At 49.3% G+C, this 13,909-nt stretch overlaps 1 protein-coding gene across 1 annotated transcript in view; it reads left to right on the top strand.

Annotated features, from left to right (window-relative positions):
* Positions 1–13,909, top strand: part of LOC147672474 (short transient receptor potential channel 5-like) — a 385,149-nt gene that overhangs the window by 158,015 nt on the left and 213,225 nt on the right. Inside the window, exon 3 of the mRNA XM_086948009.1 lies at positions 6,828–7,023. Within this exon, the coding sequence (XP_086804135.1) occupies positions 6,828–7,023 (196 nt within the window). The remainder of the gene's footprint in view (positions 1–6,827; positions 7,024–13,909) is intronic.

Genomic DNA, 13,909 nt, shown 5'->3' with positions numbered 1-13,909 from the left:
ACATCTAAAGCTACAGTATCACTGGGGAGGCAGAATGGTGCTTCCCTTTCCCCCCCATGTGCGTTTTCTTAAGTACGAGATGCACTTTGGATAGGAAAGCAAAGAAGCCTGTAAAATCTTTGGCTCCTGGTCCCACAGAAGCTTGTGACATGCCTAGGCACCTCAGCAACTAATAATCCGCTCTGAATCAAGAAGTACGCCAGGCTCCATTGAAGCCCTGGTTTCAGTTTAGAAGATGTTGGTCATAAGCAGTGTTTAATTTTGTACAATATAATTTGTTTTCCTTATTAGCGGGCAGGTGTGAATTCCAGGGTGGCCAATCCCCAAGGCTGCCTATTTTTCATTACACCTCATACTTCAGTCTTCTACACTTCCTGTCCATGCTCCTAGGCTCTTTTTCATCCCTGCTTTCTCCCTGTCTCAATGTTTCCTATTTTCCTCCGGTCACCATGTTATGTCTTTCTCTCCCTCCTGTTTAGGGGAAAAGACAGATGAAAAATAAACCTCCAAAGGTTAGCGCCGGTGCCCTCCACCCGCAACCACCGGCACAAATTAAGCACCAGCTGCAGCATTTTAAACTACCCTACTTTAACTTGATAAAGAGAGACTTTTGGCGAACTCCTGCTAAACTGATCGCAATGGAATACACTAACGGTGTAAAACGGGACGCCTTTCTGTGCCCTAATTTGTTGCTTTCCGGAGGTCAGTAATTGAGGTCTTGCTGCTGGGTTGTTTCTTCAAAGCGTGGTGCACAGCATGACTATTTATCAAGAATACATGACCATTTCATCTGGTTTTCTTGGTAAACGGTGCTGCATTCGTAGAACAATCCCCATGTGTTCAGTATTTGCTGTTTACAGCACAGCCAGCACACACTGCTTCTGGTCTTAGTCATATTTCTTTGACAGTCATCAAAGTCGGAAACTTTGATAGTCAGTAGATTGCGCGGTGATTTCCGCTCCCCATGTGGCCTATAACAGCAGATTGCATGGAGGGTTTTTCAACTATTTGACATACAGGGGTAATTGAAGGTTGAGTGCTCTACAAGTGTGTATATTGGAAGTTTTATCCACAAATAATTCAGGATGTTTGTGCCATTTCATAAATCACACCCTCCGTCCTTCAGTGATCTGCAATAAAAAAATATTTCATTTTAAATATTGTAGGAAGGTGGATACCGGACTATGGTTGCCCCCAACTTTTTGCCTGGTGTTTTGCTGGTTTTCCGACTTAGTTGGCCTGGGACCCTGCCAATCAGGACCCCAGGCCTACTGCTTTCTCTGTAAAATGGATTCCATGTACCTTAGGTACATATCCAATTGGTACTGGGCCACCTTATCAGACCCTGTAACTCAGGGCATAGGTGTACCCAGGGCCTACCAGGGGCTGCAGCATGTATTATGCCACCCCTGGCTGGCCATCTAAATCTGACACAACTGGCTGCACGACAGCTGGGGCAAGGTGGTGTAATCACCCTTTGCTTTAGATATAGTATACCTATATCTAACCCTAAAATGGACACACAGATTCCTATCAGTCACGCCTATGGCAGGCCTTGACAATCCTGAAGGCAGAGTGCTTGGAATCGTGTGAGATGGTGCTCTGGCATGAGCTGAGCCCGTTTGCAGCTTGCGGAACCAAGTCCCAATAGCTGTTTCATGATAACGCATACCATATACTCTTAAGTGCATTATAATCCTCGCGGTTATATGCTATCTTTGGTATCGCTTTATCAAAACATGTCGAGTAAGGTGTCATACGAATTGGAATACTAACCCCTCGCCAATTCTGGCGACGGGGTTAGCATTCCACCCTTCTAGAGGGACACGACATGTATGTAACTGTGAACCCCGGTTAAAGTTAACTCAAGCCTCAGCATCACAAAATGGATGCTGCCACCACAGACACAAGTCTGAGCCCCTGCAGCTGGGAGACCTTCCAGCGAGGGGAGCTTGGACAAAGGGTTTCCTGTCAGGGGCGGTGCTAGCACAATCCCAGACAGGGTTTTGTGTATCCTGGGTAGGCAGGGCTTTAGAGGAAGGTGACTGCAAGTGGCACCCCGGTGCTCACTATGCATCTGCCGGCTAGAACCAGTTCCAGGGGCACACCAGCCCCTGAGCTGGGGAAAGTCCGGCATGGGAGAGGGGTGTAACCACCCCCCTTCCTGGTCCCACCCATGGGCAGGACCTAGTCGCGTGCCAGCCCCTTTTCCTAGTATAAAGATAGGAGTGGGCCCCCTTCCAAATTAGATCATCTTTGAATCCTGAAGCTACTTTCTACGAAAGGAACTCTTGACTTCTTCTCAAGATTTCTCCCTTGTGGCTAAGGAGTAGTCACCCTGCACCCGCAGGTACCATCCAAGAACACTGCGGTTTGCTGCACGTCCTTCCTCCGGAATCCGACTGACCAGCACGACGAGACCCGGCTTCCCTGGCACCTCTGACCTCTACCCACATCGTCAGCTCAGCTGAGATCAGTGGATGCGACGAGACCTCGAGGGACCGGCCATCTTCAAGACTGCACGACGCTTGCCCAGCACGACCGCCGAGGGATCCTCGAGTGAGTGCTTTGGGGTCCGAGAAGCCCCAACCCTGAGCAGCTCCAGCACCGAAGTTCAGCCCTCCAGCATCCACCAGATCTGCGTGGGGCCCTTCTGCTTTTTGCTGCTCACCGCGTTGTCTGGCTACTAGCCCGCTGGCTTGTGGCCTTCCCGACGACGAACGACATCAACACTGCTGGTCTGGTTGCTCCAGACTGGCCCTTGCTCCCCTCCAAAAGAGGAGCACCCTGGACCCTCCTGGTCCACTCCAGACGCCATTTTGAGTCCACCGCGTGGGCTTGCATTTGCCAAGACTTGTTGCCCCAATCCTGGGTCCAGCGACAGCAGATACCATCGTGGGACAGCTCGCACCTCCATCCTGGTCGCCGACAACGCCTCCTGGTCCGTGAGACTGCAGAGCCCAGCGTCGCCCACTCACCTGGTCGAGGTGACTCCATCCGGTGCCATCCTGGTGCCCATCTAATCACTGGCTAGTGATTCAGAACTTGGTCCCCTCTGCTTACAGGTGTCTTCCATCTCCGATCCAGGGTTGGATCCTTCCGAATCTCTTCACTGGTCGCCTGCCAGCAACTTCTTCTTTCAGGCTCCATAGACTGTAACGAGGATTCCCGACGTCTTTCCAGACCTATGCAGCCGCAGCCCCTGGGCTAGGTAACTTCGGCATTTCGGTGCCCCAGCATAGCCTCACTATCCAAGGGTCCAGATCCTTTTTCGTTTCAGCTCTACCTAGTCGGATTCGTCCGATATCACTAATTTTGTAAATTCTAGCATCCATAGACTTTGTCCCGCATCCCGCGTGAGAGTGCACACTCTGCACCCGAGTCCCCTAGGCCTCCTGCTAGTAATCTGAAGGTTCAGTAGTCCAGTCCTAGCGATTCCAAACCCTATGAGATTAGTACTTACCTGCTAGTAATTTCGCATTCCACTTTTAGAGTATATGGTTTTTCGTGCCCCTCGGGCATTTGTGTAAATTGTGCAACTTAAAGTATTTTCGTAAGAGTTTTGTTGTGTGCTTAGTACCCTGTCCTCATAAAGAGTACAGGGCTGTTGTGATCTAAATAAATACACTGTTTATTTTCATAACACTTGTGTGGTGTCCTTTCACTTGGTGTTCAAGGGGTATATGTGATGGTATAACAGCTGGCTTAACACGCCCTCTAGAGTTTAGCCCGAAGACTGCTCGTATCCATGCTACTAGGATAGCTGGTCTATAAGGTTGACTTACAACCAATCATCAATAAGGGTTGTTTGGACTGATACAAAGTGCTCACTAGAATAGTGAACATTATATATCAGGCCAACTTCTCACAAATATGCTTCAACATTCCAAAGTTCCTGAAAAGATGCAGAAGTCTGCAATCTATAACCTGCAGCCAGACCAGTAAACAGTTTTGTGTCGGTAGTATTTGAAATGGTCAGCGGTGTGCACAGTGGCAATCCTGGTCAAGAGTGTCAGGGCGGTCAGAAAATACTGAGCCCTAATGGTGTCACGATAGCTCCGCAATGCATCAAATAATAGTCAAGAACGCAAGTACTTTAGTACACACACAATTAAATATTAAACACAACATTACAACTATTTACAAAATTGCAGATGAGAAAACAATTTGACCACCTCCTAAAGGGGCCTTACAACCTATGTAGGGAGCACAACGTTTTGCATGGATTATAACTTCTTTTTTTCTTCTTAAACTCCATTCACACTTGTAAAAAAATCTCCAGCAGGGACCTCATGGCCATCCAGCTGCTTCGCCTCACAGCTCCCTCTCCATTCCATCTGATGTCATCAGCTTTCCACATGCTATATTCCCCATTCTCAGCTGATCGCCACACATCTCCCCCTAGTAATCTCTAAAGGTTTAAGATTTAACATTCTGATACTATATATAGCATGTGACAACATCTAATAACTATACTGTACTGCTTAATCCTACATTAGTGAAATACAAATCTGTTCAACACAATTTATCACTGTACAATGTTACTAGACATTACATCACTTTCCAATAATGTACATTTCTTTGATTACCCTCTAACAGTACAGAAATCTCCCAATCTCAATCTAGGTCCATCCTCTAGAACTAATATAGTACATTTGACTTCTTTTAGTTTGCATGGAATAGAAAACTTGCTATCCCCTTTGCAGACAAAACCTCCATTTCTCAACATAACACAGTCCCAACTTTTTAAACAACGCTTCTTCACACCTTTCCTCATGTTGTAATACTGCACATTTTTCTCTTGCAAATCCTGACTCTCATTACCACCTCCAGACGCTTCACTCTCACCCTCTTTCAACCAGATGGGGCATTTCTTTATTCCAGGCTCCCTTCATTTCAAGGGCACAAACGGTGATATTCCTTTCAACTAAACAAGGAGCCGTTCTATGGGTCCAAATCATTCTCCTTAACTCTTTTCTCCATGAGAGATGATTGGACAAAGATAACTGAATGTTCTCTATTACTAACCGTTTTTTTTCTCACCACCAATCCATTAGCCTGTGTGCGGGAAAGTGACCTTTTGGGGCAATATTTTATTCAGCAGTTTTTGGACTGCGAAGGGTACAACATTAATACTGTCGCTGCATGTTGACCCTATATCAACTTTATTTATTATCTTGCACGCACATTTTCCTTTTTTACCCTCATTGGACCCACTCCCCACACACCCTCATGCACCATCCGGCAGTCCTTGAAAAGTTCTCCGATAAAGTGACCCTACGGGGGCCCGTAGGGAATTGCAGCGCCGGCCCTACGAGGAGCAAATGCCCGATGATGAAGCATGACACCCCTTGGGGTGTGTGAGGGCATTATAGGACGAAAAGTGTCTTTGCCCTCACCTGTGGGTACCCCTTACCTAAGGTTTTTTTCCTTTCCCTTTCACGTTTCTTTACTATGTTAAATGCACGGGTGACTTTTTGCACCCTTGAGCGTGGGTGACTTTTTGTACCCTGCTATAGGAACAGTGTCCTCTTATTGGTTTACAATATATGCATTAGGAGCATGGACACTGGACCTTTTAATAGTTCCTAGGTCCCCCCTCTCTTTGTGATGTATATTATCTGGGCACTGCAAGCCCAGCACCCCTTGGTGGTGTGTCTGGAGAGCAGTACAGTCCAAAGTTGATCTCTTTGATTACTGTGGTTACTTTGAGTTGTTGTGAGAACAATTGTAAATGTCTGCCTCAATAAATTTCCCACCAAGATTTCTGGCACTCAGTGGTAGAAAGGTGGAACCAGAAGGGATCTTGATTTCAAATACTTTTGCACTCCACATCGCAATAAAGTATATTTCGGATCTGTTGTGGTACGAGTAATTCTTGCTCACCTAGTGGCAAAAGTAATTCATAAAGTTTTGACATTTTTGGGTTTCAATTCAGTTAGCTACATGTATGAATAACGCTTAAAACAGGTATATGCACAGTACTAAACACTAAATAAAAGACTCACTGTTTATCCACTTCCATCCCTTTAAGCAGTGGTGGCCAGGAAAGTAAGTAGGGGTTCCAATTTCACTTGATACCACACTCCAATCTGTAGTCCTCTTTTTACAGCTGGATTTAACACCTTTAGTTTAAAAGAACTTAAAGATTTTCTCTTAATATTCCAAAGACGTAAACTATCAAGCAATCAGTTTTTCTCCAACTGAATTTTAAAAGTCAGAAATCTAACCCTCATGGGTTTATTCCTTCAGTTTGACTAAATTTGCCTATTTTGGGGGATTTACAAAAATCCTAGGATATTTTGTCACCAACACTTATTTCTGCTAACTGTTTTACAGCCGGACACTCCACAGCAGATTTGTGAATTTACTCAAAATTCTCTTTATTTTTGTTCAGCAAGAGAATATTTTTTTGTCTGCACCTCTGCATAATATGGTGTAACATAATCCAGTTGTCTCTATGGAAAAATATCTCTAGGAAGAGTTTCATGTATTTCAATACAATGTGTTTCTGAAGACCCACAGAGTTCTGATGCCGCCTATTCTACCCTTTACTGTAACGTTTGACTCCTAACACAAATCCTTATAGATTCTTTGAATCAGGATCTGGGAAATTATGTTCATAGAAATCTTGGGGTTTATGGACTTTTATATGAAGATGGTCGAAATTGTTCAATTATTCGACACCAGAAAAGTGTTAGTAACAGCAAAAAGCATAGGCAAGGTGCCCAAATAAAAATTTAACTATAAACAATAACATGTAGCCCTTTCTGCACTGCATGACATTATTACCTTTAAGTGACAACTCTGTGTTCATTGCTTTGCAGGTTATTCGAGACCCTCCAGTCCCTTTTCTGGTCAGTGTTTGGTTTGCTGAATCTCTATGTCACCAACGTGAAAGCAAGACATGAATTTACAGAGTTTGTCGGGGCCACCATGTTTGGGACGTACAATGTCATATCCCTGGTTGTCTTACTCAACATGCTTATCGCCATGATGAACAACTCATACCAACTCATTGCTGTAAGTACATGACTTCGCTTTTCTTTTCAACAATCTTTCTTGTCACTGCTCTATTAATGGTCTTACAGGAGCGCGTTTGTCTCGATGCAACCCATATCATATGTCTATTCGAATGTTAGTGATTTTTGAAAATTCCGCATCTACCCTTGCTCTTTGGTTTTTATTCATTGCAAATTCAGAACCGGTTGTGCATGGAAAGAACAATGAGAAAAACCCCTTAAAATTGCATTGTATTGTTCATCTCCGTGTGTCCTGAAATACATAAAGCATTTGAAAAGATTGGGATTGTGGGAGATTTTAGCTCTAAAGCATATTAAGCTGAATAAAGAAAAACACTTTTTGATTTTCTAATGATTTCCTTGGCTTAGGACAGCCTTATAGCTGTCTTGTTGATTGTGACTGCTGGTTTAGGATAATCTTTAAATTGTATCTTCTGACTTAAGACACTAACTACTAGGGGACGCCTTTAGTAAGGCATGACCTGTGTACATGGGCTTGGCATTTGAAAGCACTGTGCAATCCATTGCAGAAATGATATTACTTTAAATTTGGTTATCAGAGTGAATAAGAATATCCACCAATTGTAGAGAGTCATTGTTAAATGATCGCCCATGTGTCCTGTGGGGGTCCAACCAGGCAGCCGAATGCCGCCTGGTTGTGCTTCCACGCCTGACTACAGCGGAGCAGGTGTCGTGCCAACGTGTGATGTGGATGAAGGTGAATATTAAAAGATACCTCTGGGAATCCTTACCTACTGTTTTATTCTTGGCGGCCCAGGGTATTGTTTAAAAATATGTGATGCAACTACAATTAGAAAAATTGTTACTAAGAGTTGGCTTATGCGGTCTACATGTTTCAGTCCCTTCTGGAAAAAATGAGCGGGACTTTCTTCAGGACCAAAAGGAAGGTGAAGTGAGTGGCAAAATTTGATACCACGGGTGATTTTAGTCCTACCCACGCGCTAAGGTGTGTGGAAAAAGGTGAAAAGTAAAATTAGTGTCTGTATACTCACAGACACTAGACAACTGCAAGAAAAAACTTTACTTCTACTTGCTGTTCCAGTAATTCAGGGCGCGGGGAGAGGAACTCCCGTTTACGATTTGTTTGAAGAGTGTCCTCTGCGGGGATACCTATTGGGTCCCTCAGCGTCCCGGCTGAGTATGGCCACAAGGCCTGACTGTAGATGAGGCTATGTGGCTAATCACACCTACACATGGTCTTTGCCAATGCCCAGTGTGGGTTAGTCACCCTTAGATGGCTTGCCTTTGGACCTGGACTGTAGCCAATCTCCTTTGGGCCCAGTTGCAGGAACAGAGCAGCAGCAGTTTCGCGATTTGGCAGACAGAGAGGTGTGCCATCTTGGAACAAAATGCCCTGGTTAGACAGTATGGAAAGTGGTAGAGGCCTGGAAGAACACTTGCCTGGCTCCTTCGAAGGGAAAGGACTATCTAACGTGTTGCTGAGCTCAAGAGCCATGAGGGGACAACCCTTACCACAGAGGATGAAATCCTTTTTGAGTTCATAGAATATTACTCATGGTTTTACACCATGGCTAACACTAGATCGTCAGCTGACATACGAAGTACCTTAATGAGGTTGCGCTGATAATGGTTGGAGGCGGGCATCACCAATTTCTTTGTGAGCCCATCACACCTGAGGAATTCATCCCTGCTATCAATTCAGTGGTCAGTTTTAACTCTTTAGGTCAGGGGTCTCCAAACCGGTCCTGGAGGGCCTGATCCATGCCAGATTTTTTAAATTACTACATGTATCTCAATGGGGATATCCCAAAAATCTGGCATGGATCCGGCCCTCCAGGACTGGTTTGGAGACCTCTGCTTTAGGTCCCCCCCATCGGCCAATGGCCGTCACGAGCACTATCTCAGTAGTGCTGCGCACGTCCGTTGGCCGTCGCGGCCCGCCCACTTAATGGAACGCCCCGCTCTGCAGGGGAATTGCAGCCGAGGTTAAGGCCTTAAGGCGTTAAGGCCCCAGGCACTGACAGGCTTACTGCTGAATTCTAACAAGGCACAGAGGCATGTGTTCGCCCCTCATCTCATCAAGATCTACGAAGAGGTGCTCCAGAGTGGAGAGCTGCTCCTCTCAATGAGCGAAGACCTTGTCACCCTGCACCCCAAACCCGGGAAAGAATCAATCAATCAATCAGTGACACTTATAAAGCGCGCTACATACCCGTAGGGTCTCAAGGCGCTGTGGGTGGGGGGGGGGGGGGGGGGGGTGGCCGCTACTGCTCGAACAGCCAGGTCTTCAGCTTCTTCCTGAAGGAGAGGTGGTCTTGGGTCAGGCGCAGGTCGGTCGGGAGGGAGTTCCAGGTCTTGGCGGCCAGGTAGGAGAAGGACCTTCCTCCTGTAGTCGCTCTTCGGATGCGGGGGACGGCGGCGAGGGCGTGGTTGGCTGATCGGAGGTGTCGTTTGGGAGCGTAGAAGTTGACTCGGCTGTTGAGGTAGCTCGGGCCTTGGTCGTGTAGGGCTTTGTGTGCGTGGGTGAGGAGGCGGAAGGTGATTCTTTTGTTGACGGGGAGCCAGTGAAGGTCTCTCAGATGTCCGGAGATGTGGCTGGTTCGTGGGATGGCGAGGATGAGTCTGGCTGAGGCGTTCTGGATCCGCTGGAGTCTCTTCTGGAGCTTGGCGGTGGTACCGGCGTAGAGGGCGTTGCCGTAGTCCAGTCGGCTGGTGACGAGGGCCTGGGTGACGGTCTTCCTGGTCTCGGTGGGGATCCACCAGAAGATCTTCCGCAGCATGCGTAGGATGTTGAAGCACGCCGAGGAGACGTTGTTGACTTGCCTGGTCATGGAGAGGGAGGAGTCCAGGATGAAGCCCAGGTTGCGTGCATGGTCTGTCGGTTTGGGTGCGGTGCCCAGGGCGGGAGGCCACCAGGAGTCGTCCCAGGCGGAGGGTGAGGAGCCCAGGATGAGGACCTCCGTCTTGTCCGAGTTCAGTTTCAGGCGGCTGGACGTCATCCACTCGGCTACCTCTTTCATCCCTTCGTGCAGGTTAGCTCTGGCGGCGGCGGGGTCGTTGGTCAGGGAGAGGATCAGCTGGGTGTCGTCGGCGTAGGAGATTATGCTGAGGTTGTGTTTGCGTACGATGGCCGCGAGGGGGCTCATGTAGACGTTGAAGAGGGTGGGGCTCAGAGATGATCCTTGGGGGACGCCGCAGATGACTTCGGAGGCCTCTGACTTGTACGGTGGTAGGCGGACCCTCTGTGTTCTTCCGTCGAGGAAGGAGATGATCCATTCCAGCGCCTTGTCCTGGATTCCGATGTTGCTGAGGCGCCGTACTAGGGTGCGGTGGCAGACCGTGTCGAATGCCGCGGAGAGGTCTAGGAGGATGAGGGCCGCTGTTTCTCCATTGTCCATCAGGGCTCGGATGTCATCGGTGGCGGCGATGAGGGCGGTCTCGGTGCTGTGATTGGCTCGGAAGCCGGACTGTGAGGGGTCGAGGGATCCGTTCGTCTCGAGGAAGGCGGCCATCTGCTTGTTGACGGTCTTCTCGATGACTTTGGCTGGAAACGGGAGGAGCGAGATGGGGCGGTAATTCTTGAGGTCGGTGGGGTCCGCTGTTGGTTTCTTGAGTAGAGCGCTGAGTTCGGCGTGTTTCCAGCTCTCAGGGAAGATGGCGGTGTCGAAGGATGTGTTGATGATGTCTCGCAGGTGGGGTGCGATGACAGCGTCGGCCTTGTTGAAGACGTGGTGAGGGCAGGGGTCGGTCGGTGATCCGGAGTGGATGGAGTTCATCGTGTGGATGGTGTCTTCGGTGCTGATCGGGGTCCAGGCGTGGAGGGTGGTGGTGGGGGGTGGTTGTTCGGTCATGGTGTGCGTTGGTTGGTTGTTGAAGCTGTTGTGTATGTCCGCGATCTTGTTGTTGAAGTATGAAGCGAGGGAGTTGCAGAGGTCTTGCGATGGGGTGATGTCGTTGTTTCCTGCGCTGGGTTTGGAAAGCTCTTTCACGATGTTGAAGAGTTCCTTGCAGTTGTGTGCGTTGTTGTCCAACCGGTCCTTGAATGCTGTTTTCTTGGCGGCGCGGATCAGCTGGTGGTGTTTCCGGGTGGCAAGTTTGAAGGAGGTCCTGTTGTCCGGTGTCGGTTCCCTTCTCCAGACTTTCTCGAGGGCTCGGCAGTTCTTCTTGGAGCTCTTGAGTTCGTCGGTGAACCAAGGGGCCTTCTTGCTGCCGGGTCTGCTAGGCGGGGTCCTCAGTGGGGCGAGTTCGTCCGCGCAGTTGCTGATCCACTTCGTGAGGTTGTCGGCGGCCTGGCTGGGGTTCGCTGAGCTGGCAGGAGGGTGCTGGCTCAGGGAGGTGGCGAGCTGGTCTGCTGTGATCTTGTTCCAGCTTCTGCGGGCGGCCTGTTGCTGGTGTTGGTGGGTCGTCGTTCTCTTGAAGGTGAAGTGGACGCAGCTGTGGTCCGTCCATTGAAGCTCTGTGGCGTGGCTGAAGTCGATGTCTGTGCTGGAAGAGAAGACTGCGTCGAGTGTGTGTCCGGCGAGGTGGGTGGGGGTGGACACCAGTTGCTTGAGTCCCAGGTTGGCGAGGTTGTCGAGCAGGGTACTGGTGTTGCGGTCGTTGTTGTTCTCCAGATGGAAGTTGAGGTCTCCCAGGAGGATGTAGTCAGCGGAGGGGAGGGCATGCGGGCTGACGAAGTCGGCGATGTCCTCGCTGAATTGTGTGCGTGGTCCAGGGGGTCGGTAGATCAGGGTGCCTCTGAGGGTGGTGTTCGGGTTGGTGTGGATCTGGAAATGCAGGTGTTCGGCGCTGGTCAGGGTGTTGTCGGTGCTGGTCGTGAGACGGATGGTGTTCCTGTGGATGATGGCGATGCCTCCTCCCATCTGGTTGGTGTTTCGGTCCCTCCGGACGATCTTGTAGCCCTCTGGGATAGCGATGGCGATGTCGGGAGCTGAAGAGGCGTTCATCCAGGTCTCTGTGAGGAAGGCAACGTCAGGGGCTGTGGCGTCTAGAAGGTTCCAGAGTTCGATGGCGTGTCTGTGGACAGAGCGGGTGTTGAGCAGGATGCACTTGAGGTGGGTGCTGCTGGTGTTCGACTTGGCGGGTGCTGGTGCGAGGCTGGTCCGGATGCAGGTGAACTTGCAGGCGTGGCAGCTGAAGGGTCCGTGGGTACGTCGTGGAGTGGCTTGATGGCATTCTGGGAGTCGGCCGGTGTTGAGAGCGGTGAGGGTGGCGGCGTAGTATGTCAGGCGGGTCGGTCGGGGTCCTCGTGGGCCAGGGGTCCTGGCACTGGGCGCGGTCCAGGCGCGGACGGGCGTAGACGGGCTTACCTTTGGCGCGCCTTCGGCGCACAATCGGCGCGCCCGCTGCGCGTGACCGCTGCGCGTTCGCACGGTCGCCATTTAAGGCCAAGTGCGCGGGTGGGCGGAGCAGCTGGGAGGCGGGAGCGGGGAGGGTACAGAATAGAAAAGGGGCGGGGAAAAGCGGCGGTGGCGGGAAGGGAGGGCGGAGGGCGGCGATGTAGGCGGACAACAAGGAAGGAAAAACCAAAACACAGGCACAATGAGATAAAATGAAATACAGGCACAAATTACGGGAAAAAACGAGGCAAAACAACAGCCGCGGAGGCAGCCGGCAGATAAAATAAAACAGGCACAAATTACGGGAAAAAAACGAGGCAAAACAACAGCAGCGGAGGCAGCCGGCAACCGGCAAACGAGGCAGGTCAGCGAGGCAGAGGGCAGGCAAGGGGCACACGCAGCAGCTGGTGGCCGTGCGGCGCGGGGGTGTCCCACAAGAACCCACATAATGTGTGCCTTATCGCCCTCTTTCATTGATTGTCAACCAGATTGATCCAGAGGTTAAAGCTGCTGCCATGCTACTCCATGCCGAAAAGTTGTTTGACTGCCTTCAATGGCCTTGCCTCCAAGAAACCCTATGACAAGATGGCATACCTAATAATATTCTCAGCCTGATTCGACTCATAAGTCCCCAACTGCACACGTTACTGTTAACAGCTGGATGTCTGGCACTTTTGTGTTAGAATGCGGGACCTGACAAGGTTGCCCTCCCCCTTTTGCTGTTTACAATATCTATTGACCCCTTAGCCAGGCAGATGTAGGACAAACGTATAAGAAGTATCTCTTTCAGAAATGTGTGCCTGTTACTGTCCATGTATGCCTGTTACTGTCCATGTGTGCCTGTTACTGTCCATGTATGCAGACATATTTCTGAAGGACCCGGAGCTCAACTTGATTCCATTGATCCGTGAAATTGCCAGTTTTGGCACTTACTCCAGAAAACCCATCAATTGGTCGAAATCAGACCTCTTTCCACTCACTGACAGCTCTATACCTTTAGAAAACCCTGTCAGTTGGGTGATTGACTCAGTTAAATATCTGGGCATATTCTTGTATGGACAGCCGGAGCAGGAAGTCGGGCTTAATTACGAGCCAGTAATAGAAAGCTTAGCACACCGTGTGGATCTATGGCTCTAGCTTCCATTTTCTTTGGCTAGTAGAGCAGCCCTGACTAAGATGGTGGTCTTCCCTAAATCACTTTATTTATTCACAAACATTCAAATTCCTCTGAACAAACAGTTTGTCACCACACTCCATGGCCTCCTAGTACGGCTACTTTGAGCGAATAAACCTGCGCAAGTCGCCTGGGACGACATACTGTTTCTGCCAGTTGATCGTGGAGGCTTTGAGATCCTAGACCCTGAAATATACTCTCTAGTGGTACAAAGTTACTTTCAAAATTTTGGTACGACCGTGATGCATGCATTCCATATCTGCTCCCAGGGCATGGCCAGACCGGTGTAATCCCGTTAACCTCACTATGACCAACAAGCTTGACCATAACACATAGGCAAGTACATATAGTCACCACTACCTGCTGGGCCTGGAAAGCTCTTTGCCGTAAGA

Source organism: Lissotriton vulgaris, unplaced genomic scaffold, assembly GCF_964263255.1.
Source record: "Lissotriton vulgaris unplaced genomic scaffold, aLisVul1.2 SCAFFOLD_699, whole genome shotgun sequence".
NCBI lineage: Eukaryota > Metazoa > Chordata > Amphibia > Caudata > Salamandridae > Lissotriton > Lissotriton vulgaris.
The sequence above is the reverse complement of the archived record's forward strand: the minus strand, read 5'-3'. Positions and strand labels throughout refer to the sequence as shown.